Genomic DNA, 27,205 nt, shown 5'->3' with positions numbered 1-27,205 from the left:
CAGAACCTAAATGGAGTCCTTTCCATGGTGAAAGGTATAAACAAAGATGACCAGACCTAGAGGGCAAAGGGGGGAAAGAGGAAAGACATAACAAAAGATATGGCCACCCCAACCCCATTCTACCTACTGTGTAGGCTGGCCAGAGTGCCCAGCCACGTGGATGCCTCAGCCGCCGGATCTTAGGTGCCGAAATCCACCAATGTAGAAACTTCCCCGCAGTCTTCAAATTTCTTAATCTCTGTCGAAGTGACTTAAGGGGAAATAACAAAGTCGGTGTAAAGATAATCAATGTCTCTTAAGTAACAGCTCTGCTATAGGGCGACCAGTTATCTGGGTGGAATAAAACAATCTGAGGGACCTCATTGCGTGAGGGTTTTTGGGTACACTACACGTCACGATAGGGATAGTGTTACAGACACACCTATGCAGACGTCCCCTTTCGGTCCCCGAAAGACAAGATGCAATACTCCGCGGGAGGATATTCGGGCGGATAGCTCAGGGCCAACGTGCTCGCCTTGGAAGTAAAACGACACAGAGCAACACAGGTTTGATCCCCGGGTCCACGCTTACAAACGTCTGGGTATTAAATGTGTTATAAATAACCTATCATATCATTACCACTGGATGACGGACCATATGCACAGCATGTGAATCTAAGCAGATTAACAAGCATCAGAAGGTAAAGTTATCTTTTCGCGAGATGAAAATGAGACAATTTTGGGTAGAAAGGTGGGTTTTACGTTCAGCACCACCTTATCCTTATAAAAAAATAGTGTAAGGAGGCTTGCAGGAAAAAGCTTGAAGCGGACTATAGCTAAAAAGATGCTTTTTAGGTTAGTAGCCTCAAAGGACAGGAGTGTAAAGGCTTGAAAGGAGCACACATCATGAACTTCAACACCAAGTTGAGATCCCAAACTATGACTTGGAGGGAAAACATTTATCAATCCCTTTCAAAATTGGATTATTAGAGGTATCTTAAAGTAAGAAACGTCTTCTGAAGTGCGCTTAAATATAGACAGCGCCGCCAGATATCCTTTAATGGTACCAATCTGGAGCCCCAGATCAGCTAGGTGTAACAAAAAGGATAACACCATCAGTGTATTACATGTAAATGGATCAACATTCTTTTCACTACACCAGCTGCAGAACTTGTTCCAACAGCAGCGGTTCTCCTTTACAAGATGTTCTCCTGGCAGGCCCATCACAAGATCCTGTGAGCACCAGAAAAATGCAGGATGCTATGAGCCCGAGCAACCTCAGAAAATCGAAGGCCAGTAGATGCTGGGCATTTTGGAATTTGGTCACCAGCTACAGAATGTCTTGATCCCTCACCATTGGTGGCAAGGCTTTTCCCAGGGATGCATCGAGGACTGCCCCAATGAATTGGAGCATTTCAGACAGTATCAAGGGGGATTTCTTGAAGTTGAGGGAGAAACCCAGTCTATGAAGGGAATGACAGGTATAGCTGAGATGTTCCAGGGTCTGTTCTGGTGAACAGCCCTGATCAGCCAATCGTCCAAGTAGGGGTAAACGTGAATTCCCCCTCTACTGAGACTCGCTGCCACAACCGCCATCAATTTGGTGAAAACCCTTGGGACGGAGGACAGCCCAAATGGCAGAACTCGAAACGGATGAGAACCGCCAACGGCGAACCTTAAGGACTGTCTGTGCTTGTGATGGATCGGCAGATGAAAGTAGGTATCCTAAAGGTCCAATCGTACCATCCAATCCTGAAGCTGGAGGGCCTGAAGAATCTGAGAAAGGGTTACCATCTTGAACTTGTCCTTCTTGAGGAACTTGTTCAAGTCACTTTGCAAGAGCTGTTCCCCGGTGGATGATGGAGGCTTTTTTTTTTTAAAGGGAAGGCAGTAACCTTGGGCAACTGTTTCCAATGCCCATGCACCTGAGGTAATAGCCTGCCATTCTGCCAGATGCTGTGACAGTCTGCTTTCCACTGCAGTCTTGTGAAACAAGCCCACAGAGGTTTTGAGGGGGCTAAAGCAGTGGCTGACGGTTAAGTAGCCACTGCAGTCTTAGTACTTCTTCCCCGTCCAACACAGGGGAATCTTCTTTGGCCTCCGAGCTGGCTGTCCTCTCCCCCTGCCAATCCTGGAGTAGTGACGAAAGGACCTAGCCCTCCAGGGAGTACCTGTAGGGCGATATGGCTGCTTAGAAGTTTGCAGTTTCTCCAAACTCTCATCAGCCTTGCTTCCGAATAAATGAGTGCCGTCAAAGGGCATGTTGAGAAGCCTGGACTGTACGCCAGGAGCAAATCCTGACTTTCTCAACTGTGCAAACCTGTGCATAACTATATTCGCCATCATAGCTCTGCTGATATGGAGCAGGAACTCTCTTCCTAAATATCTTGCTTCTCGAGCTCTTCGCTCATCCGCCTCCAACTCCCTCGGGGTCAGCTGCTTCTCCAAGCAACGAGTTATGGGTAGATCTCTGTCCGCGGCAGGGGACTCCCTCTGGAACAGCCTTCCTGCCTCCCTGAAACTTGAGAACCATCTCCAGTTCCGGAAGCACCTCAAAACCTTCCTCTCTGCTTCTGCTTTCTCTCCCCCTCTCCCCTGCTAAATTCCTGACTGAAACTGCACTGAATCTGCAACTGGGCCACTCCCACCGATCTCGGTACTTGGCCCAGCCACTCTCCCCTTGCACTGCCTCCCTGGCAACCCCTGCACTGCGGGACTGTCTCTGTATCCCTTCCCAGCACCTGTCTGCACTTACCACCAGCTGGCCCTTATCTTGTTATTCTACTATCCCTGTACTGCACTTTCCCCTCTCCCTTTCCCCCTGCACTTTCCCTTCCCCTCTGCCCTTGCGCGATCTGAATGACACCTGGCCTAGTAAGATCGTTGTCTGTCGTCCCTTTGTACCCCCCCCCCCCGTTGCCTCGTCGCGCCTTGAAACACTTATGTATAGGCGCGTTATAAATGCCATATATCATACTGTCAGCAGAGTCGAGACCAGTCTGGAGGAATTCGCACATCGCACCTTTCCCATCCTTTACAATGTTTAAAAACCTGTCTCGCTCTTCCCCTTCGGGGATATGGTCAGCCGCAATGGATATGCACTCCCAAAGGGTGCGAGTGAACCTTGCCAACGTGCACCTGGCATTATCCTATTTCAGGGTCATACTTTCAGCCGAAAAAAAAAACGTTTTGGCTAGGGCGTTGTAACACCTACCTCTATCCGGAGGGATTGTAGGGTAGACATTTTGCTCTCTGGTGTTGGGTGTTTTGATAGGTAAAATGGATCAGAGCTTGAAGTCTGTATTTCGATGTCAACTTCGTGACGACAGCTGGAATAAGTTCAGGTGCCTCGCAGTTGCTCGACAATGAGGCTGAAAAGCATTTACTAGCAGATTGGTATCCACAATTTAGGGGAGATATAACCTCTTGATAATTGAGATATTCAACTACAGACTTGCAACAACACGCATGTTGGCTGTAACCAACCTACTGATCTTACTCACATAAAAACTGTTGGTGAACATGTACGGTGTGATTGAAATATTTTTTTAGTTCTTCAACTGGTGGAGTTCCCGGGCATGGGTCCCACATCCAGACCCAATCACCCACTGCAGCCTCACCACCTATCACTAAATTGTGCGTTATTGATTAGTTTGTAATTGATTATTACTTGGACAAGCGCTGTGGTTCCCAGTCTCTCTCTACCTTGGTTGATCATATATTACTCCCAGTTGGTAGCTACACACCTTTGCAAGGCTGCATGGATTGGCACAATTGGGTCTTCTTGGGTTCCCCTGTCCAACATGTCGGTTGAGTCATGTAGCTCAAAGACTGGAGCCGGTCTAGACCAACCCAAATATTCCATCACTCTTGACATCAATTGTCTAAGTAACCTCTGCATGATCACTGGGATCTGCCCTGCCGAACTCTACCACTGGTGAGGTATCTAAACCACTGGCATCATGCAGGCATTCTTCTAAATTCTTTATTCTGCACTCTTCAGAAACTAATGCTTCGGGGACTGATGGCGTACCATACCTGAGACCAAAAGGTCTAGATTCATCCGAAGAAGGCTCTGCATCCTCAAATAGAGGAGAAGGACTTGAAATGGGTATATGTCGTCTCCATTGTACTCAATGGAGTAATCTGTCGACAAAGGAGCCGAAATCATGGAGACTGTTGAAGGCTTCAAACACCTGTGGCGTCGAAAAGCTTACCACTCGAAGAGTTGATGACCTTTAATAATATTTGGCCGCCGATGACGCATCTTTCGACCCCGATGGTGTTGATGTAGAGTCTTTCAGAATCGATGACCCAGGCCTCGAAGGGACTTTAACTCGACTCGTGGGATCCTTCGATCGAGGAGTTTTGCCCACCGGGTCTGAAGATGCACAGCTTTTATGCTTATGAGGTCTTTCGACTGGAACATGGCTTTTGGGTGTAGTCGATGGGGACAACTCCTTTCAACATTTTATGTCTAAACTCTTACCACTGGGCTGGTGAGGCACATTTAGTCGGGCATTTGAACCGTTCGAGAGGAACTGGAAGACGAGACGGATGCTGATCTATGGCACTATTTTTTACAATGTCTAGACAATTGTTAGGGAGAATTGTTATAAATGTGCTAATTCCCTTCACCTTAGAGACCCCCAGGAACTTTGCTGGATTTTGAGGACTTGATTTCTTTACCTGGAGAGAGTGCAAGCCTTTTTCCCCCCCACCCTCAGTGCAGTGACAAAGGGACGCCTTTTAGGCTCTCTCAAGGTTTAAACACCTTCTCTGGGATAAACTACTGTTTCCCAGAGAAAGTAAATTCCTAGACCCAGCACACATTATCTTCCAATAGAGTGCTGGAGGGGTTACCTAGGATCCCCTGAATCTAGAAACTCACGTAGCAGCCAAATGCTACCCTTTCCTATCTAAATGGCTGGTGGCAGTGGTTTCACAACGAACTACCATGATTTTTCCCAACTGCGAACACCGGTAGCGTTGAATCGCGGGAGGCATGTTTTTCAAGATGGCGCCTGAGCCTCCTTTGTTTAAACGGGTCCCGGTCTTTTTTCGCCATTTCTTTTTGGAGAGGTCCTTCTAGAGTTTGTCTACGCGCGCCAAACCAGGTTTGGTCCCATTGTTCCTACACCTTTTGCGGGCTTCAGGACTGAAGACCGCCTCTGGCGCCTGAGTGTTTGGGGTGGGCAGGAAGTGAGGGAGGTCCCAGAAACTCCCTGTGCTTAGTCTCCTAGGAGACCAGAATGCACTCTGGTGTGATTGGCTGGCTGACTGTCCGGCAAGGACAGCCACGCTGCTGGGCGAGTGGAAGCTAGGCTGGAATGAATGGGAGAAAACTGTTTAAAAAGGAGAGTTTCTTGGCTTGGAAGACCGAGTCGACCACTGGCAAGAAAGAACCGAAGACAAGCTTGAAGAGGACGGCGGCTGCAACTACTGGACTGTTGGTTTGCCCAGTGAAGCCCTGCTGCAGATCCGAATCTCCAAGTTCATCTTGACCGAGAAGCCCTTCAAGGACGACTTCTCCCTTTGAGTTGGGGGGACCAATCAACTCATAAGCCACCTGGATACCATTCTCGGAGCTGGTTGTATTTTCCTCAGAGTGCTGCAGGAAACCTAATAGCCAGGGAGAAGGACACCAGTTTGTGTGCTTGACGACAGCTACTGGAATCGAAAGATTTGCCAGTTTGCCAGCTTTGTGACCAGTCCCCATACAGTGCAGGAGTCTACCGACGTCCTCCCTCTTGTCCCCACGATTGAGGCTTAGGAACAGCGAGATCTGCAGGAATGGAAGTCTTCAGCTGCATCTTTTTATTCAATCTAAGGTACTGTGAAAACCCGACCGAGAGAATTTACCTCTCACTGCGAAAGTGCGTGAAACTTTGGCAACTTGCAGGCCTAGTCAGCTTGTGACCCGACATATGAATCTTTCTTCTATTAACTACTTCTGAGAACCATGGCAAAGACTTTTCCGTTTAACTACCAGAACCGTTTTTACCAATACAAGACTCTATACCATTGACTTTTGGCCTACCTTTAACAGTAACTCTACTATTAGTTTTATTAACTTATGCCCTTTTGCTCCTACTTCAAATGCTCTGAATGCCATTTTACTCCTCCTTCAAAGTAGTTTAAATGCCTCAAAACCTGATGGTGTGAAGTACTGTAGTATAATTTGTGTGATATTGATTGCCTCCTTTTAGTGAATGTTTTCTAACTGACTGGGTAATAAATTAACAAGTGTTTTACCAAGAAACCTTGAGTATAAGTGCTTATCTGAATACTTGCGATTGTAGACCTCTGTGTAACACCCTTACAAGCTCACATTCCCTCTTGAGAGAAGCCTGGCTGCTCAGCTCGCTACCAAAACCTGTGTGGTACAGACTTGTACCAAAGGTTGGTTTTGCTTACACCTGTAGTCATAGTTGTGTGTAGTGGTCCCAGAGGGTACTGCATGCAAACTTTGCCTAACAATGATGAGTTGGGGGAGTCGCTAATGATCAGGATCGTTTATTCTTCTTACACCGGATGTTTGTTTTTTGGACAGAGTCGTAGGGGATTAATGGGTCCTGCCGTGAGTTTCCCTGTGCGCTCTCTCGGGGCTTTCTAGGTCATGGACAGGGAGTCCTCTCACTCCGATGAAGGATGAGCGGATCCCAGACACCACAAGCAAATTCTGTGGGGGTCTGTAATGGACAGCTTCAAACCGCAGTCACAGCATTTCTTGAAACCCGACTTGGGAGTGCAAGACGCCCATGACAAAGCCATTCTTTCGAGTTTTACTCAAATACTTTTCAACGGTTTTCTTCACAAGGAACAAAGCGTACCATATCCGAAGTCTTAGCGCGGAAAAACGGAACTGAAGGCAACTGGCGCTGCGCATGCTACATATACCTTCAGTGACGTTGACATTGAGACAGATGCCTCAGAGGGGCATCGAGTCGACAGGCATCGACGCACAGCGCTCCCCGCTGAAAATCTTTTTCTGAAGCAGCAAAACTGGATATTGGAAATATCAAAAGATAAGGAATACGTAGGAGGACACAATCCATTCGAAGTATTTTTTGTAGTGATAAAGTCAATGGACCCAGGCATTGTGATCACCAGTAATGTACTTTTAGATTGAATATGACATGCATTACTCACCGTAATAGCATTTCTGATGATTGTATAGGCTTAGATTCACATGCTGTGCATATGGTCCAACATTCAGTGGTAACCGCGGAGTATTGCATCTTGTCTTTCGAGGATCGAAAGGGGACGTCGGCATGGGGGTGTCTAACACTACCCCTAACGTGACGTGTAGTGTACCCAAAATCCCTCACACGCCGAGGTCCCTCTGATAGTCTTTGGACTCTCTCATGGCAGAAAAAATCCTATCGCGAGTGAGTACATAAAATAGCGAAAGTAGTAAGACGTCTTATGTTCCTTACACCTGAGCGGTGAGGAAGGGTCGGCGCATGTGAATCTAAGCAGATACTATAATCAGAAATGCTATTACGGTGAGTAATGCATGTCTTCTGATGCTTGTTAACCTGCTAAGAATCACATGCTGTGCATAGACTAGCAAGCAGTACCCGGAGTTGGAGGTGGGTTGTGAGAAGGAACAGTAGTGAAAAGATGTCTTAGTACTGTTTGTCCCACCTGAGAATCAGACCTAGAATGATTGTCTAGGCAATAGTGTTTTGAAAAGGTGTGTACAGAACTCCAGGTTCCCGCTTTGCAAATGGACTCTAGGGGAACATTTGCAATGAATGCTATGGAAGCCTGAGTGCCTGGAGTAGAATGTGCTCTAGGCTTGAAGGGCATTTCTCTTTTAGCCAGAGTGTAACAAAGTGTGATGCATTTGACTATCCACCTTGAGATTGATGACTTCGAGACAGGATCTCCTTCCCTGCCAGCTGCCATGGAAAAGAAAAATTGGTTTGTCTTTCTCAGTGGTTTCGTTCTTTCCAGATAAAACACGACTGCCCTGTGCATATCGAACGTGTGCAGGCTTCTTTCGGCCATGTTAGAGGGGTTCTGGAAGAAAGTGGGCAGTTCTATTGACTGGTTCACATGGAACGTGGAAATAAATTTAGGCACAAAGCGAGGGTGAGTGCGCAGAACCAGCTTATCCCTGTGAACAGTAATAAAGAGGTCTAGTACTGAAAGGGCCTGTAGTTCACTAACCCCATCTTATAGAAGTGATAGCCACTAGGAAGGCTGTTTTATAGGTAAGGTCTTTAACACGTGCCTTGTGCATAGGCTCAAAGGGGGATCCCAAGAGTCTAGTCAAAACCACATTTAAGTCCCATCCAGAAGCTGGGTTTGAAATGGGGGGATGAATCCTCTTAACCCCTTCCATGAAAGCTTTGATAACTGTCATTTTCACCACAACACCTTCTGTTGTGACATAGTGTAGGCTGAGAGAGCAGCTAAGTGCACCTTCAGGGAATTAAAAACCAGACCTGAATCTAGTAAGTGAGTCACGTACAATACAATGTGAGGAGGAGCGCAGTCAATAGGATTGACGTCCTTGGCCTTACACCAGATAACAAAATGTTTCTATTTACTGGAATAGCAATATCGGGTGTTGGGTTTCCTCGCTTCCCTGAGTATGTCCATACATCTCTGAGGGAGTTGAAGGTGTCCGAACTCTATGACCGCAGGAGCCAGACCACTAAGTTCAGAGTTTGCGGGCATGGGTGCAGCGTTTCTCCTGTCCTGAGATAACATGTTGTACGGGCAGAGCAATTTCATAGGAGGGGAGAAGGACAGCTCCATCAGAAGAGAGAACCAGGGTTGGCGGGCCACCAATATCATGGTGACTGGTTCCTGGTGCATCTTGTGCACAATCTTGTTGAGTAAGGGAGACTGGGTGGGGGGCAAAGCATAAACAAATCACCCTGACCATGCCATCCAGACCCCGCTCCCCTTGAAGTGGTTCTGTGGGTACCTGGAGACGTAATTTTGGCATTGAGCGTTCTCCAGAGTTGCGAAGAAGTCGATCTCTGGGAAGCCCCATTCTGCGAAAACGTTGGAGACGAGGTCTTTGTGTAGTTGCCATTCAAACTCTACGGGCAGTGGGAAATCTCTGGCGAGTACGTCTGCCAGAAGATTGAGATCCCATGGAACGTGTTGGGACAACAGGAACATCCTGTGTTTGAGAGCCCATATCCAAATGTTTTGAGACCGCTTGGATAGCCCTGGAGAGTGTGTGCCTCCCTGTTTGCTCAGGTAGTACATGGCTGTGGTGCTGTCTGTCAAGATCAGGACTGCCTTCCCCTGTAACTGTTTGAAAGGCTTTCAGTGCTTTGAAAATCGCCAATAGCTCCAACAGATTTATGTGGTTGGATGCTACTTGTGGGGCCACACGCCGTGCGATGTCTGTTGAAGCAGGTGAGCCCCCCACCCCGTGAGAGATGCGTCGGTCGTGGGAGTGGCTTCTACTGCGGGAGTGGTGAAGGTCTTTGCCTTCAAGAGGTTTTCCCTCGAACACCACTGCAGAGAGAACGAGGGCTGGCGAGACAACTACCAGATCTTCCCATTGTCCGCTGGCCTGACACCACTGGCCGTTGAGCCACTTTTGCATGGGACGCAGACGCACGTGAGGAACTAAATAAATGCAGGATGCCATCATTCCTAACAGTCACATGGCTTTGCGTACCGTCACTTCCCGACTGGCTACATACTGAGGGATCTAAAACAGCATGTCTTGAACCCTCTCGTTGGAGGGGAAGACAAGGCCGTCTTTCGTATGAATTAGAGTGTCTAGAAACTTTTTGACCAGGCTGGATTTATTCTCGTTGATGGAGAATCCCAGACTGAATAAGGTCTACTGTCTTCTGCGTGTTCAATAGGCATGTTTCGTATGACTCCCCTGTTATGAGCCAGTCGTCGAGGTAAGGGTAAACCGGAACGGATAGTCTGCGCAAGTGTGCTGCCAGTACCTTTGTAAACACCCTCTGTGCCGAGGCAATGCCGAAGGGCAGTACCTTGAACTGATAGTACCTGTCCTCTATCATGAACCTTAGGTATTTTCTGAGCGCTGGCAACATTGAAATATGAAAGTAGGCATCTTTCATGTCCAGTGTTGCCATGTAATCCCCCCATCTCAACAGCAGGATTACTTCCTGTAAAGTGATCATGCAAAACTTTTGAGGTTTGACAAACTTGTTCGGTGGGCGCAAGTCTAGCACAGGGCGCATGGTGAGATTCTTTTTGGGTACAAGGAAGTACACTAAATACCTTTGTTTACCTGTAGAATAGGGACGACATCTATGGCGTTCTTTCCTAGAACGGTCTCTGTTAGGCAGAACTGCATGCAGTACCCTCTGGGCCCACTACACACAATTAGGACTACGGGTGTAAGCAAGACCAACCTTTGGTATAAGTCTGTACCACACAGTTTTTGGTAGCAAGCTGAGCAGCCAGGCTTATCTCAAGAGTGAATGTTAGCAGTACAAGTAGTTACACACAGGACTTTCAATCACAGTAGTTCAAGTAAACACTTATACTCAAGATTTCTTGGTAAAAACACTTAGTCATTTATTACACAATCATTTAGAAAACATTTCACTAGCAGAAGGCAACTTATTATATACCCATACACTTCTATACACAACTAAGCTTTTGAGACAGTTAGAGCTCCATTGAAATAGGAGCAAAATGGCAGTTCAGTTACTTAGCAGTGAGAAAATAGGCCAAAAGCAAGTAGAATAGATCACATATACTTTCTAGGGAGTGAAAATAGTTTGTTCACCAGAAGAGTTCAATTCAAGTCAATAGGCCAGGCCAAAGTCAATGGGCTAGTGTTCTGGATAGGAAAGAGCAGTTCTGGTATCAAACGGTAAAGTCTTTTCGAAAGTTTTTAGAAATAGTTTAGGCGAAAAAGAATCATATGTCGGGTCATAAGCGGATTAGACCTGCAAGTTGGGAAAGTTCAACAAACTTTCACCGCAAGAGTGGCGTTCTCTCAAATGGGTTGGCACAGTACCTTTTGTATGAAGAAACAAATGCTGCTGAAGTCGTGGTTCTTGGCAGGTCCTGCAGATCTCGCAGTGGGAGGACGTCGGGGGACTCCTGCACTACACGGGATCGTTGAAGAAATCAAACAAGATGGAGTCACTTCAGTTCCAGTAGCTGTAGATTCAAGATCATCAACTGATGTCCCTCTCCCTGGTTAATCCTAACCAGCCTTGAGAATGGTATCCAGGTGTCTTATGAGTTGATTGGTCCCACCAACTCAAAAGGAAGAAGCCGTCCTTGAAGAAGCTTCTCTGTTGAATGGAGTTTGGCAATTCAGACCTGCAGCAGGGCTTCACCGGGCAAACCAACGGTCCAGGCGTTGCAGCAGCCGTCCTCTTCCAGCTCATCTTCAGTTCTTCGGTTCTTTGCCTGCCAGTCCTGGAGACTTGCCTTTTAAACAGTTTTCTCCCTTTCATTCCAGCCTAGCTGTCGCTCACCCAGCAGGGTGGCTGTCCTTGCCAGAGTGCATTTGGGTCTCCCAGGAGACTAAGAACAGGAAGTTTCGGGCACCTCCCTCACTTCCTGCCCACCCCAGACGCCAGAGGCGGTCTTCAGTCCTAAAGCCCGCCAAAGGCACGCGAACAAAGGGACCAAACCTGGTTTGGCGCGCAGAAAAACACTAGAAGGACCTTTCCAAAAAGAAACGGCGAAAAAAAGACGGCAGGACCGGTTTAAACAAAGGGGCTTAAGGCACCATCTTGAAAACATGGCTTCCGTGATTTTTTGCTACCGATGTTCGCGGTCTGGAAAAATCATGGTAGTTTGTTGTAAAACCACTGCCACCAGCCTTTTCAATAGGAAAGGGTAGCATTTAACTGCTACATGAGTCAAATTCACTTTACATTCTCTGGGAAACAGTAGTTTATCCCAGAGAAGGTATTTAAACCTGTGAGAAGTCTAAAAGACGCCTGTGTCACTGCACTGAAGGTGCTGTGTAACACACATGAAAAGATGATGCCTATGGAGTCATCTAAAACTCCATAATCAAAGAACACAAATGTAAAACGCACATCAAAATACATGAGTGGGAAAAAAGGCTCACACTCTTTCCAGGTAAAAAAAAAAATCAAGTCCTCAAAATCCAGAAAAGTTGCTGCGGGTGTCCCAGGTGAAGGCAATTAGCACATTTTCGAGAATTCTCCCTAACAGTCTCCCACCTCTTGCAGCAGGATCCGCAGGTGGTCCGGCATGAGGCGTGTTGACTTTGGTGGTCTGAATTGGGGTGGTTGGGCAAATTCTATACAATACCCGTGGGCGACAGTCTTGAGTACCCATTGGTCTGTTATCCCCTCCCATGCAGTAAGGAAAGATGTTATACGCCCCCCCCGACTGGGGTGGCATGGGAGGGGACCTGGATCCGAAGGCCATTTCTGACCAGAGGCTGGGGCGCCTCTGGGGTTGGAACCTCATCCTCTACCTTACCCACGCCGCTGTCCTCTGGGTGGATAAGTGGTGGAGGTATTAGACCCGTGTCCCAAATTCCATTTGTTTCCTGCATTATAGTGGCTTTGGGGAAAACGAGATTGCCCCTGAAAGGACCGGCGGGACCCGCTTCCTCCCTGAGGAGAGGGTTCCTTGGTAATTTGTTGAAGGGACTAGAGTGTTTCATGTTCTTTCTTGGCTGTTTGCAGTGCATCGTCCACTGCCTTGCCAAACAGGTTGGTCTCCTCAACGGGTTTATCAGGGCTGCTTGGGTCTCCGGTTTCAAACCGGAGTTCCTCAGTCATGCATGTTGCTTGAGCAAGGTATCTTGTGCCAATGTTCTTCCTGCTGTCTCTGCAGCATCCAGAGTGTTTTTGAGCACATTCTGGTTAACTTGCCTGCCTTCCGTAACGATGGTGAGCAACTTGGTCCATGTAGGTTCTGGCACTTCCTGAAGGCCTTCTTGCTGAAGGTTCCACTGGGTGTCTGCATAGCTGGCCAATAGCGCAGTGTTATTAGCTACTTGTGTGGAAAATGCAGCAGCAGTCGTAACTCTCTTTCCCAGTGCATGCAGTCTATTGGACTCATCGGGTGGTGCCTCTCCTGTAGATAGTGGAACACCAGCCCATTTTCTAGTAGTGGTAACCACTAACGAATCTGGAGTGGCATGACCCTTGATGTAGGCAGGGTTTGTCTGAGGAGGACGCAACAATTTTTCAATTCTAGGGTTCACCGCCCTGGTTTGGGCTGGCGTCAACAAGGAAGGTGCCAATCTTCTCTTAACAGAGTTTAACAAAGGGATGGCCTGGCTGGCTGGATGTTTTTCTTTGAGTATATCCTCCTCAAAAATCAGAATTTGGTAAAGCTTCTTGAGTGGCGAACTGAACATTGGCAGCAGCCTTTTTTAAAGATGGCGTTGAACGCCATTTGATCGTCCACTGGGGAGGCCTGGCGGGCCAGAGTTTTTTTATTTGTAAAGCACATTGCAGCTCTCTAGGCAACGAGGCGCTATAAGTATACATAAGGAGGCTTGCTTGTGGGTTACAATAAGCGGCCCAATGTGTGAGGCTCGACAACATACAGTTACAGTTGAGTTACAGTGTACAATGTTCTACAATATAGGGTTGAAGGGGGTGGGATATATGCAGAGGACATTGGGGTCCTGGGTGGGAGACAGGGACGTCCAAGGTTGAGCATCAACCTAAAGACTGTCTTCCCAATTGTCTATAAGATCTGCCTGCTCATCCACATTGTAGTTTTCCAGAAAGGTGGTATCCTCATCCTGATCATATGTGTCCATAACATCATCATCAGTGAGGACACAGGTAAACTCCTCATGTGGATCTTCCAAAGGTCCTCTGGAACTTGGATACAGGTGTAAAAGGAAGGTCTTCTCAAGGTTGCTTGGGAGCAAGCTTCTCAGAAAGAGACATTTTTCCAATCGGTCCATACATCCCTCAAATTTCTCCCTGGTCGATGAGGATGAGCCAGAGGGGTCCAGGGCAGCAAAGGGTTCATTTTCTTCTCTGTGATGTCGAGATATATCCCCTAATATAGTGGACAAAGGCAAAGGACTGTCAGCATTGTCCTGGCAGGGTTCAGGGCGCTGTGGCGTGTCTTTTGGCAAGTCTCTAGGCTGTTCTTTATGCTTCTCCACCTCCTTCGACCGTTTCTTCAGTCTAACTGCCGAAGCAATCCTTGCTCTCGCCGTTACTCGGGAAATCGGGTCGATCTACCGGCTGAACCGGAGGCTGAGCGGTGGATTTCGGTGCCACCGGGGCCTTAAGTGACGTCTGCGCGTCGTCCTGGTGCGCTTCGACAGCAAATGTTTTAGTGTTAGCGCCCTTTACTTTGGATTGCCCAGTCGCAGGTTGCGGCTGCAGGGAAGGCTGCTGATCATGCCGATCAGAGGATCCTGTCGAGGTTTGACGGTTCCGTTGGCGCTTTGGTATGCTTCGACAGTGCCGTTGAAGCAGAACCTTGCATTGTGTGTTTGGCGATCGTGTGTGCCCCTGTCGCCGGGTGTTTTCCCCATAGCCTGACTCGAATCAGGCTTGGTGGGGTCAAGGACGGGCGTCGCTTTCCGAGAGCAGTCCGCCGTTAGGTCAATGGCTTACGACACGGAGGCCTGGTCATTGCTAGTCCCACCCACACCCTACCCTCCCAACACTTTCGGTGGCGGGGGAAGAACATCCGGCCTGCGACATGCCGCAGGCTGCTGTTGGGGAGAATTCTCCTTCTAGGGCTAATTTCCCTCACCTAGTGAGTCCCCCAGCAGCTTTGCTGGATTTCTGGAGTTTATTTTTTCCACCTGGTAAGAGTGTACATCCTTTTTCCACTTTTACATGTGTTTTGGCTTATGTGTTTTTACTCATTGTGTGATCTTGGGCATTGGAGCACACCACTCCAGGTGCCCCTGTTCTTGTATGGATTACACCGCACCCTCAGTGTAGTAACCCAGGGTTGTCCTTAAGACTTCCCTCTGACTCCATTTCGCTGGGGCTGACTACTGTCCCCCAGAGAAAGGTAAAGTTGCCATTTACTTTACATAGTCATTTTTACCACAGACCCAGTACAGCCCATCTTACATGGAGTACTGGAAAGGGCTAATCTGTACCCCTTTTCTGTCTGTACCTCCCTGAGCATTGTTTTGCTCTTTTAACATCTATTCTTGGCTGGTGGCAGTGGTATCTACCCTAACTTTTCTACCGCGATTATATTAGATAAACGTGGTACTGTTCTTGGCTATTATGTTAGCCTTGAACATAAACCCGCTTGACCAAATCGTCTTTCTTTTGGCTCCGGTTGGGTTTATTCGCCATTTCTTTTTCTTAAAGTCCTTCTTGTGTTTTACTTTGCGCAGCAAACTAGGTTCGCCTTCTTTGTTCACCGTCTTTTGGCAGGCTTCTGCAGAGAAGCCCTCCTCAAGGCGCCTGGGTGTCTAGGGGGCTGAATGTGAGGGAGGGGTGTAGTCACCCCCTGCACAGTGTATCCTAGGAAACCCAAGTCGCACTTTGCCATGATTGGCTGAGGTGGTTGTCCCGGCTGGACAACCCCCCTGCTGCGTGATTGACAGACAGGCTGTGTGAATGGGGTTTTTGTGCATAAAAGGCAGGTCTCTTGGGCTAGAAGTCAGAGTCGCCTCTGGAACTACAAGGAACAGAAGAGAAGCAGAAAGGACGACGGCTGCTGCAAATACCCCGTCCCGGTGAAGCCCTGCTGCAGTCCTGAGCTATCTACCCTTCGACGACTAAGTGGCGATCCAGTCCGGAGTCTTCTTCCCTTGAGCCTGGTGGGGATAACCAGCTCATCATCTTCAGCCAGAGATCTCTGCCGTGGTCGAAATTGCTGCACACTGCTGTAGTGGTCCGGATAGCCACCTGTCGAGTCTCTTCTGTTTTTTTAAGGAGCGCACCTTTTATTTGTTGTCGCTGCTGCCGGCTTCATCCCTGTCTGGTGCAGACCCCCTTCAGACATCCTCCTTCACAACGAAGCTCCAGGAATCGTGGGTCTGCGGGAAACCAACAGGACAACTGCCAGGGCACCAGCTGCATCATTGGAATAAGGTACTGTGCCCTACTCGAGAAAACTGGGTAACCCCGTTTCTTCCTCAAGGCTCGTCCTCGTCTTCCCTCCTTCTTATAACTTTTGCTTCCGAACATTGACAATATCAAAGTACTTTTGGGCTACGCTGAATCGTGAACTGTCTAACGGTGTGATCTTCGGCAACAGGTCTATGGTGTCACTTAACCCTGGCTCCGACCCTTTGACTTTTGAACTCCTGTTTCTGAGTGTTTCTCGATGCCGTCTGCCTAACCTAACTATTGCCTGTGATTTTTGCCTCCAACTCCCTCTGGGTATCTCAGGTGCCAAGTGTGTTTTTGCCCCGGTAGCATTTCATGTCACGGCTAAGCGTTTATTGAGTAGACCGACCTGTCAAAAAGTGATTGCAACCGTATACTCGGCATCGTGTTTGGTTCATAACACCAGTTCATTCAAACACAGGGTACTTACCTTGAGACATACTGTACAAAGTGAATTGGTTAGATGTAGTATATTTACCTGAAATCTTGAGTCAGTGTTTGCTTGAGCCACAGTAATTGTGGTCCCTTTGTGTAATCCCTGCTACTGCTCATATACTCTTGAGATAAGCCTGGCTGCTCTGGTACCACTATAACCTAGTAGTACAGGCTTGTACCAAAGGTAAAACTTGTATTGCCACCTGTAGTCTTAATTGTGTGTAGTGGTCCCTAAGGGCACTGCACAGGATTCTGTCTAACAGCCGCACACCCCTTCAAGCGGTGCTCCTTAAGCGTCATAGGGCGCAGGAGTCTACAGGCCACGCAACGCGCTTCTTTGTGGTCGAGGGGAAGACTGTTGTTGCACCAAGAGTGCTCGTCTTTCCAAGGATATTTGGCCCCACACGAGGGATAAAATCTAAATGGCGTCTTTTCCATAGCAAAAGGCAGTTACAGCAATGACAAACCCCAGGGAGCAGAGAGGGTGATAGAGGAAAGGCATACCTGTAAAGGATATGTCCACCCCAACCCCCTTCTCTCTACTGTGTAGGCTGGCCAGATGGCCCGGCCACGAGGCGGCAGCGCCGTTGGGATCAATCGGGCGCTGAAAGTCCACCGCAGTCTTCAGCGATGTTTCACAGGATTCAACTGTCAAAGTGACTTAACGGGAATAACGACAAAGTCGATAAATATGACAATAATGCTATCTCTAGTTAAGAGCTCCGCATTAGCGCGACCAGTAATCTGGGCAGAAAAAAACAATCTGAGGGACCGCGGCGCATGAGGGATTTTGGGTAACATCACGTTAGGGATAGTGTTACAGACACGCCTATGCAGACGTCCCCTTTCGATCCTCGAAAGTCATGCAATACTCTGCGGTTACCACTGCATGTCGAACCATATGCACAGCATGTGATTCTAAGTTGATTAACAAGCATCAGAAATATAATTTCTGCAATCACTCAGAAAGGGGGTGAGGTCAACCCTAGAATGAAGAAATTGCTTACTTAGTACCCAAATGTTGGAGTTAAACAGTACATATAGCTGCGCAGTTGGCCTCTGTAGTGAAAGGTTTTAATGGCATAGACACCCTTCTCATTTATGGTGGCACCTTGCTGCAGCTTAAAAACAGAAACACAACACTGTTCAGTTTAGATAAACATACAGGTGCATAGCAAATCCCATGTGCTGACAAGGATTGCTACAACCTAATCATAAAGCCCCCAAAAAGGTGTCACATGCAAGAGTAAAATATGTTTGCCACCATTACAAATCAACAGCAAATGTAATCCACATTTCAAGAAAGGTTTCCAATTTACAAATACACTCACAAACATGCACACACCACAAAATGCACACACCACAAAATGCACACACCACAAAATGCACACACACATTATCAGAATTTCAGTATTGGGTCCAACACTTACGCTTAAAGATTCATCAAAAACTCTCATGAGTTTCCCAGTCAAAAATCGGAAAATCCGAACTTTTCGGTCTGATCCAATAGTAGCCATCTTCTTGCCATCAGGTGAAAAACACAAACTGGTGAGGTAAGTCTTGCACTTAGCAAACTCGTATAAATCTGTGTCAGTCTTGTACTCCCAATGCACATTCTTTGGAAAGTTGTACTCTTGGGGCGGCCCAGTCCAGTATTCTATCATCCCAGTCTTATCTGAAGATACTACTACTTTGTAAATAGGGTTCAGTCGTATGTGGGTGAGAGGAGAGGAATGGAGTCTTTCAAAAACATGCATTGGTTTGTTACTTCCTCGACCATCATAAACAAATATCTTCCCTGTGCTCTTCTCAGAAGATGCTACAGCAGAAATGGCATCTCCAGGGCAAAAAAGCCACTCACACTGACCAGGGCAGTACCTGCAAAGAAAAAGAATAACCGTCAAAGTTATAAGCAAAGTAATCTTTTCATAAAGCAAAAAGAAATACATTTAAGAATGCAGTTCTTTAGCACATTTGACTCTCAGTATTAGGGTTTAAATAGGTCTAAAAAGCAACATACCAAGGATGCACTGAATCCATGTTAAACTGGCTAAATTGAACACCAACCGATAAACGACAAGAACATAAAAGAACACAAAGGGTAACTTATTTCAAGTAATTAAACCAGGGCGTTCATGCAGGAAGCATTCTCTAATGCAGTTTAGTCAAGAGAAAGACCTTCCACTCCGAGGCAGGATGAAATAAAAATGGTTAAAAAAGTATTTAATGCTGCTAAATGGCCAAAGTGCAAAATATATGAAAAAAGGTGGATACAAAAAAATACATATATTTCTTTAATAAAGGCAATTTAAAAAATTTGAGGCCAGACATTTCAATAAGGGTTTATTAAAGGAGTTTATTATAGTCTATGACGTTAGGACTGATTATATATAATATGGCCTGGTGGACATATGTATAGAAGGCCAAAGTATTGTGACGGGGACAACTCTGGGAGCTGTAGCCAAACCAGTTCAAGATAGCAAGGCGAGTGGTCTAGGCCAAGTCTCAGGAGGTGCAAGCTTGTAAGGGGGTCCACAATGAATCGGTCAAAGAACACACTTCGACAAACAGGTATACAAATACTTCTTTACGTATGGCCAAATAACAGTGAAAAATGACTAAAACTGGTAATACGATCACATAGTACTAATGGATACATATACACAATCACTGCAGTAGAGTAAAATACAGATCAAACCCCTGAAAAGGAAGGTACAGATCAGTATTAGCACTAAAGGTCCACAGAGATTAAATCCTAACCTCAGGTGTCCACCCCTTAGATTTATGTGCTCTTGTGCCCAAAGTTTCAACAAATTTCCATACAGTTTTGTGAAGCTGGTAAAAATGAAAGTAGGGTTTCTGGGGTTCAATTAACAGTTCCAAGTGTTAGGGGACAGGTTAATCTAACTAACAAACTTGTTGCCAACTTTCAGAGTGCTTGTGTGAACAAGCAATGACAACGCCAAACTATGTAAAAAGTTATAAAAAGGGACCAAAACTTTTCAACGGGAGTTTGGGGTTCAGGTAAGTATCGCTACAACTCACTCCCCGTACTCCGAATCTTCACAGGACTTGGCAGGTCTGTTGAAGAGGGTTTAAAATCACTATTCCCGCCGTCAGCATCAGCACTTTATTCCCCCAGGGGTTGCAGGTTTGAGCACTTCTGGTCGGCAACTAATGTTGTTGCAAGGTCTTCCAGTTGAAAAATGCAAAAGAACTTGATGCAGGGCTCCTCTCAGGACAGGACTGGACGCAGGTATGCAGTTTTGGTTGACAGCCACGGATGCACGGCGATGCAAAGGGATTCACTGCTGCGCTCAGACTTCGCCTATCTCGGGTCCTGTTAGAGAGAATTCTCATAAATGTGCTAATTCCCTTCACCTTAGAGACCGCCCAGCAACTTTGCTGGATTTTGAGGACTTGATCTTTCTACCTGGAGTGTGTGAGCCTTTTTTCCCCACTCTCTCATGTGTTTTGAAATGTGTATTACTCTTGCGTTTCCTTTGGTTATGGAGTCTAACCAACTCCATAGGCATCATCTTTTAATTTGTGTTACACAGCACTCTCAGTGCAGTGGCACAGGGAAACCTTTCTAGGCTTTCCCAAGGTTTAACTACCTTCTCTGGGATAAACTACTGTTTCCCAGAGTAAGTAAAGTTAAATTGACTTTACTAGTGTTTTTAAATTCCCAGACCCAGCACACCCTTACAATAGAGTGCTGGAGGGGTTACTTAGCCCTGTGTCTAGATACTCACGTAGCAGTCAAATGCTACCCTTTCCTCTCAGAATGGTTGGTGGCAGTGGTTTTACAATGAACTACCATGATTTTTCCCGACCGCGAACAACGGTAGCGTTAAATCGCGGGAGCCATGTTTTTCAAGATGGCATCTGATCCTCCTTTGTTTAAACAGGTCCTCGTCTTTTTTCACCATTTCTTTTTGGAAAGGTCCTTCTAGAGTTTGTCTCTGCACGCCAAACAAGGTGTGGTCCCTTTGCCTTTGGCGGGTTTCAGGAGTGAAGACCGCCTCTAGCGCACGAAACTGCTGGTGCTTAGTCTCCTAGGACACCAAAATGCACTCTGTGGTGATTGGCTGGCTGACTGTCCGGCAAGGACAGCCACCCTGCTGGGTGAGTGGCAGCTAGGCTGGAATGAATGGGAGAGAACTGAATAAAAGGCAAGTCTCTTGGCTTGGAAGGCAGAGTCGACCACTGGAACGAAAGAACCGAAGACGAGCTTGAAGAGGACGGCTGCTGCAACTCCTGGACCGTTGGTTTGCCCGGTGAAGCCCTGCTGCAGGTCCAAATCGCAAATTTCATCTAGACAGAGAAGCCCTGCAAGGACGACTTCTCCCTTTGAGTTGGTGGGACTATCAACTCGACACTAAACCACCTGGATACCAGTCTCGGTGCTAGAAGTATTTTCCTCAGAGTGCTGCAGGAAAACCGAATAACCAGGGACGGGGACACCAATTTGTTTGCTTTACTTGCAGCTGCCGGAATCGAAGTTTGCCAGTTGAAAGCTGTTGACGGTTCAAGGGCAGCACAGGAGTCCCCCGACGTCCTCCATCTGGTCCCCACGACTGAGGCTCAGGAACAGCAAGATCTGCAGGAACTGCCAGGAACAGAAGTCATCAGCTGCCTCTTCCTTTATTTTGTAAGCTACTGTAAAACCAGACAGAGTACTTGCCTCTCGTGGTGAAAGTGCTTGAAACTTTCCCAACTCACAGGCCTAATCGGCTTGTGACCCAACATATGATTCTTCTTGTTACAAACTATTCCTAAGACCTTTTGCAGAGACTTTTCCGTTTAACTACCAGAAATGATTTATCCTATCCAAGACTTTAGCCCATTGACTTTGGCCTAGCCTATTGAATCGAATTGATTCTTCTGGTGAACTCTAAATATTTACACCGTCTAAGAATAATTATAACCTTTCATGTTCTAATAATCTTTGCCTTTACTCTTATTGAAAAGTATTTCTAAAATAGTGTTGAAGTGTATTTGTGTATGATTTATAATTTCCTCCTTCTTATGAATGTGCTATAACTGACAGATAAATATATTAATAAGTATTTATGAGTCTAAGAGTTTATTTGAACACTTGTGATCGTAGACCTCTGTGTAACATCATTACTGCTCATATTCCCCTCTTGAGATGAGCCTGGCTGCTCATCTCCGCTACCAAAAAACAGTGTAGTACAGACTTATACCAAAGGTTGGTTTTGCTTACACCTGTAGTCCTAGTTGTGTGTAGTGGTCCCAAAGGGTACTGCATACAAACTTTGTTTAACACGTCCCCTTGATGTTAGGCCCACAAAATGTCACAGAGGCAAGTTTTACGGCACACGCTGAAGATCCCCCATGTTCCAGGCCTCAACTCGAAACGTCGACATCTGCAGCACGGTAGCCAAATTCAGAGCTGGTAGGCCACTGGGCGGGCCAAGGGCACTTCAAAAGGCTCTTCAAAGGACTGCGAGCTGACTTTGAGAATGGATGTTCCCTCCATTCCAAGGGTCGCAGCTCCTTCGCAGGACTGCTGAGATCTTCCACAAGACAGGGCTCTACCAGGGCAGCAGCACAAATTGGTCACCAGGCCTTCCAACAGGGTCCACGGTCTCCTAGCAAGTCTTACAACTCGACTTGTAGGACAGCCACCCTGCTGTGAGAGTGACAGCTAGGCTGTGCATGAATGGGAGAAACCTGCATAAAAGGCAAGGTTTCTTGGACTGAAGACCGACGACCACTGGACGAAACATCCAACGAAGGAAACTGGAAGAGAAGTTTGCTGCACCCTCCTGGACCATTGAACTGCCCAGTGAAGCCTTGATGCAGTGCGGAAGCTCCAACTTCGTATTGACTAGAGAAGCCCTGGAACGGACGACTTCTTCCCTTGTGTTGGTGGGATCAACTAACCCCAAGACAAACTTTCCTGGAGGACCTTCCCCAACTGGCAGCTGTGGGAACAGAGTGCCAGGGGTTGAGAATCCATAGTCGAGTGGATCGTCTTTAAGCCAGACCAGAGCTCCAGGAAGATCCTGAGGACTCTACTGAAGGAGGACAACCCAAGCCAGAGTTACCTCACTAGAGTGCTGTACTCCAGAAGAAAGGGAAGCCCATCAAGTGTCCAAAACCGCAGTGGTGCTATTTTCCAGTAGCTGAAACCGAAAGTGCCGCTGATCTGAAAAGAGCACATAGCTGCCACAGACCTTCAAACTGCAGTGCAGGCGTCTTCCAGATGTCCTGCCTCTTGTCCCCACAACTGCGGCGCAGGAACCCAGACTGCAACCAGAACAGAGGTCAGCTGGATCCTCTTCTTCAAACCTACGGTACTGTGCTGACTAAGGGGCACTTATCTCTTTGGTCTGTAGCTTGCATTATCTCACTTGAGACTTGCAGTAGCTGCTTTTTGCAGAGTTGATTACAGCTCTGACACTCACAAGCCTAACAGCGTGTGGCCCAACAGTGATTCCTTACAAACTCTCTAACTTTGTGCAAGACTTTTGTGCTATCTAAAGAAGTACCTCAGCTCCCTAGACATTGTTCATAATGACTTTGGCTGTCCTGGCTCCCTGCAGACTCTTCTGACCTATTGACTTTGATTCGAACTGTCACACATAGGTGGTGCATACGTTTACCTTGTATTTCTGGGAAAGGTCTACTCTAGACTTCATTGGGAGATTGAAAAGTGCTCACATGCTCTTAGAACCTGTTAACCTTTTTCCTTCCCTACCCTTTTCCACAAACCCAGAATTTATTAAGTACCAAAAAGTGATATATAAATACCAATAGTGCCTAGTAATTGAAGTCACCACAGGGAGTAGGAAATGTATTGACAGCATCTAACTAGTATCAACTTGCTTATTCCAAATCTGAAAAAGTTGAATGAAGTGTATTTTTATTGTTGCATATTGCCCTTTTTAAAGAAAACTTATTTAAAACTGACTGTTAAATAATTATTTTACTAGAAAACCTTAAGTGTATGTGTTATTTGGATACTTGTATGTGTGGATGTCGATGCTACAGCTCTTCAGCTCACATTTACCCCTCTTGAGATAAGTCTGGCTGCTCAGTCACTCTACTAACTTGTGTAGTACAGACCTATACCAAAAGGTGGGTTACCTAATACCAAGACGACAATACTGGAGTAGTCTCCCACAGGGTTACTGCATACAATCTTGCCTAACAATTTTAAGATGTATTGTACAACAATTTTAAGATGTGTTGTACAATGAAAAACGTTACCACAAAGGATAACAAGTTACTAAAAGTAGTAAATTAACAAGACTAAGGAAAAACAATGTTTACCTGTACGGACAGCCAGAAGGACATGTAAGTTTCCTCATGACAGATGAGCAAAGCGTCAGTGTAGTGAAGCAAGGCTTCAATGCACTGCAAAAAGAACAGGTCATATACCAAAATAAAAAACACTTTTGGGGGTTTATAGAAATGGAAGGAAAGGTGCTATAAAGAGAAATATTTCCTAACGTATGGGAGGATAGGAAAAGGTTTTGAAATGTTTTGAAGTGCTTCTGACGGTCCTTTTTCCGGTGCATGGTCTATGGCGAGTGAACTGTTCAGCCTCAGGTAGGCAATTGGCCTGATGGAAAGGGTTACTTCATACCGTGAAGGATGAATAGGGATACATTCACTCAAATAAAAGTAATTAGGTGATGCTGGTAGTAGGTTCCCTAGCCTCAGATCCGCTAGAGCCCTTTGTTTAGCAGCCCTAGTTAACCATAAGTTACCAGCGGGAAAAGGTGCTCTAGGCTGGATTAGGAAATTTATTCAGTAGACCGCAAAAGCGTTTCTTGCACATACAAATGCCGTGAGCATGGATCCTAAGCTGAAACAAGTCATAAGAAATATGCCAAAAGGGTATGACATTCTCAAATCAATTCCGTGAAGAACGTTTATGATGCTGAAAATTCAATGGGAGGATAAAGCCACAACTGAGATCACAAGGTAGTATAGCTGGTGCATGAGTGCCTGCTCATTTACCTGGGCTTCTTTGCTATGTGCAGATTCCCTGAGCAGGACATATGTGGAAGGTATACAGTAACGTAACAATATTTTCAGATGGGCTTAACTTGTTTCTCTGAATTACAATCAGTTTTGACATAGTCAGACTACTTTTTTCTTAAGATAATGCTACAAAGAACATACTTTTTTGAGCACAACTTCGATTGTGCTCTCTGCGTATTGCCAAAAGCTTTTGTGTTTACAGACCTATACTTCAGGAAACAAGCAGGTTTACTGAAGTTAATTAGTGCTCAACTTCAGGCAACTTGGAGGACTGTCAGTTCTGTGAAGTGCTGTTGTCAAGGCTGCCAGGAACATGGACCCTTATTATGCAAATTATGGTATGGGCTGTTAGGGAGAATTCTCATTTCTGTGCTAATTCCCTTCAACCTTACAGACCTCCAGCTCTTTTGCTGGACTTTAGGACTTTTTTAATTTTGAACCGTGGAGTGAGAGACTGTTTTCTCACTGTATCATGTGTTTTGTCCTGATGTGGATTATGCGTTTCCTTGGTTTCTGGAGTATGACAAACTCCATAGGCATCTACTTTTTGTATGGTAACACACTGCACCTTCAGTGTATTGTCACAGTGTTAGGGAGAATTCTCATACAAGTGCTAATTCCCTTCACCTTCGAGATCGCCAGCAACTTTGCTGGACGTTTGAGGACTTGATTTTCTTACCTGGAAGAGTGTGAGCTTTTTTTCACTCATGTATTTTGATGTGTTTTTTACATTTGTGTTCTTTGATTATGGAGTTTTAGATAACTCCATAGGCATCTTTTCATGTGTCACACAGCACCCTCAGTGCAGTGACCCGGGTGGTCTTTTTAGATTTTCCACAGGTCTAAATACCTTCTCTGGGATAAACTACTGTTTCCCAGAGAATGTAAAGTGAAATCGACTTTACTAGTCTTTCCAAATTCATAGACCCAGCACACACCATCTTACAATGGAGTGCTGAAGGGGTTACATAGTATCCCTTGTGTCTAAATACTCATGTAGCAGTAAAATGCTACCCTTTCCTATTGAGAAGGCTGGTGGCAGTGGATTTACAATGAACTACCATGATTTTCCCCGGCCGCGAACACCAGTAGCTAAAAATCACAGGAGCCATGTTTTTCAAGATGGCGCCTTAAGCCCCTTTGTTTAAACAGGTCCCGGTCTTCATTTTTCCCTGTTTCTTTGGAAAGGTCCTTCTAGTGTTTGTCTCTGCGCACCAAACCAGGTTTGGTCCCTTTGTTTGTATGCCTTTGGCGGGCTTCAGGACTGAAGACCGCCTCTGGCACCAGAGTGTGTGGGGTGGGCAGGAAGTGAGCGAGATGGAATGAAAGGGAGAAAAAGGTTTATTTTTATTTTTTTAATTCAATTTTTATTAAGTTTTGATTAATGCAAGTCACAACAAAAAATACAAACAAGGAATTACAGAACAGAATCTGAGACTTTTCAGACTATTATGTAAACGTATATCTCATAAATTCAAACTATTTCAAAGAGCAAATCTTCAAAATTTCCCTTCTTCCTCCCTCGGTCAACCTAGATCAGCTTAGAAGGTGGGGCCATCTACCTTCAGTACTATTACCCATTACTTTAGTACTCCTGGCATGTGTTTAGTCGTGAAGTCCATCCATAGAACCTCACATTGTGTAGATCTCCCATGGAGGAACGATGTTACCTTTTCCATTATGCATCTATTTGAGGCCACATTAACCCATTCGCTCACACTCTGGGACCGTTCTGGACTGCCAGTATGGCACGGCCGGGTAGCAATATCTGAGGAACCAGACCTTTAATCCTTCTCCATTTATCTTCACATTTCTTAAGACCAAATAAAATGGAGATGGGGGTCTGCGGTTCTGTGGATGCCATCTATGTCTCTGATCCAACCCAGGACCGCGTCCCAATAAACCCTTATCCGGGGACATCCCCACCCCATGTGCTAATAATCACCAACACCACCAGATTCACTGCAACATCTTGGACTAGCCGTTTGGAACATCTTAGAGAGCCTATGGGGGGTCGTACTGCCATCTATGTAATAGTTTGATGGCATGTAATTTGTATTGACCTGATATGGATGTTTGCGAGGCCACTCTACATATTCTCCTCCACATGTTTGGGCTTATATGTTCACCTAGGACTCTCTCCCACCTGCCTCTTAGTGGCCCCGTAGTCCCATTTCCCGCTTCTACCAGTTCCCTTTACATGGCGGATATCAGACCCTTCATCTCTGTCCAGGAGTCCAACAGCATTTCAAAGGAGGTAAGGTCCCTCTTCAGCTTGTCCCTCCACTCTGTTCTTGTCAGAATACCTTTAATCTGCAGCAATTTAAAGAGGGATAATGTGCCTATCCCCAGGGCTTCTGTCAGTTCCAGAAGTGTGACGGAAGAGTGCTATTTCAGCAGTTGTCCCACCCTCTCCAGACCTCCCTCATACCTTGTTTGAAATCTATCCACATTAGGAATGTGTTCGTTAACTCCCGGGGACCATAAATGGCTCAATGCGGATGGCCATGTGGAGACCTTTTGCATCCTGGTAGCCTCTCTCCAAATCTCCCATATGGTGCTCAATATCGGGTGGTTTTTAAGTCCATTATAGAGCTTTCTCCTGGGAGCCCATAGCCACTCTGAGACCGTGGCCGGTTATAAGTAGTGATTGTCCATGGCAATCCATTGGGGTTCTTTGTGGTTGAGTAGATGGGGAATTAGGACTTGTAATTGGGCCGCTACATAATATTGGATGTCGTATGCTAT

General features: G+C 46.3%; 1 protein-coding gene across 1 annotated transcript in view; it reads right to left on the bottom strand.

Annotated features, from left to right (window-relative positions):
• The window catches only part of PPWD1 (peptidylprolyl isomerase domain and WD repeat containing 1), a 537,697-nt gene that overhangs the window by 289,190 nt on the left and 221,302 nt on the right, over positions 1-27,205 (bottom strand). The window contains exon 5 of the mRNA XM_069627352.1: positions 17,866-18,313. Coding sequence (XP_069483453.1) covers positions 17,866-18,313 — 448 coding nt within the window. The remainder of the gene's footprint in view (positions 1-17,865; positions 18,314-27,205) is intronic.

This window comes from Ambystoma mexicanum, chromosome 6p, assembly GCF_040938575.1.
Source record: "Ambystoma mexicanum isolate Mex_15411 chromosome 6p, UKY_AmexF1_1, whole genome shotgun sequence".
Taxonomy (NCBI): Eukaryota; Metazoa; Chordata; class Amphibia; order Caudata; family Ambystomatidae; genus Ambystoma; species Ambystoma mexicanum.
This window is presented reverse-complemented; position numbering and strand designations above follow the sequence as displayed.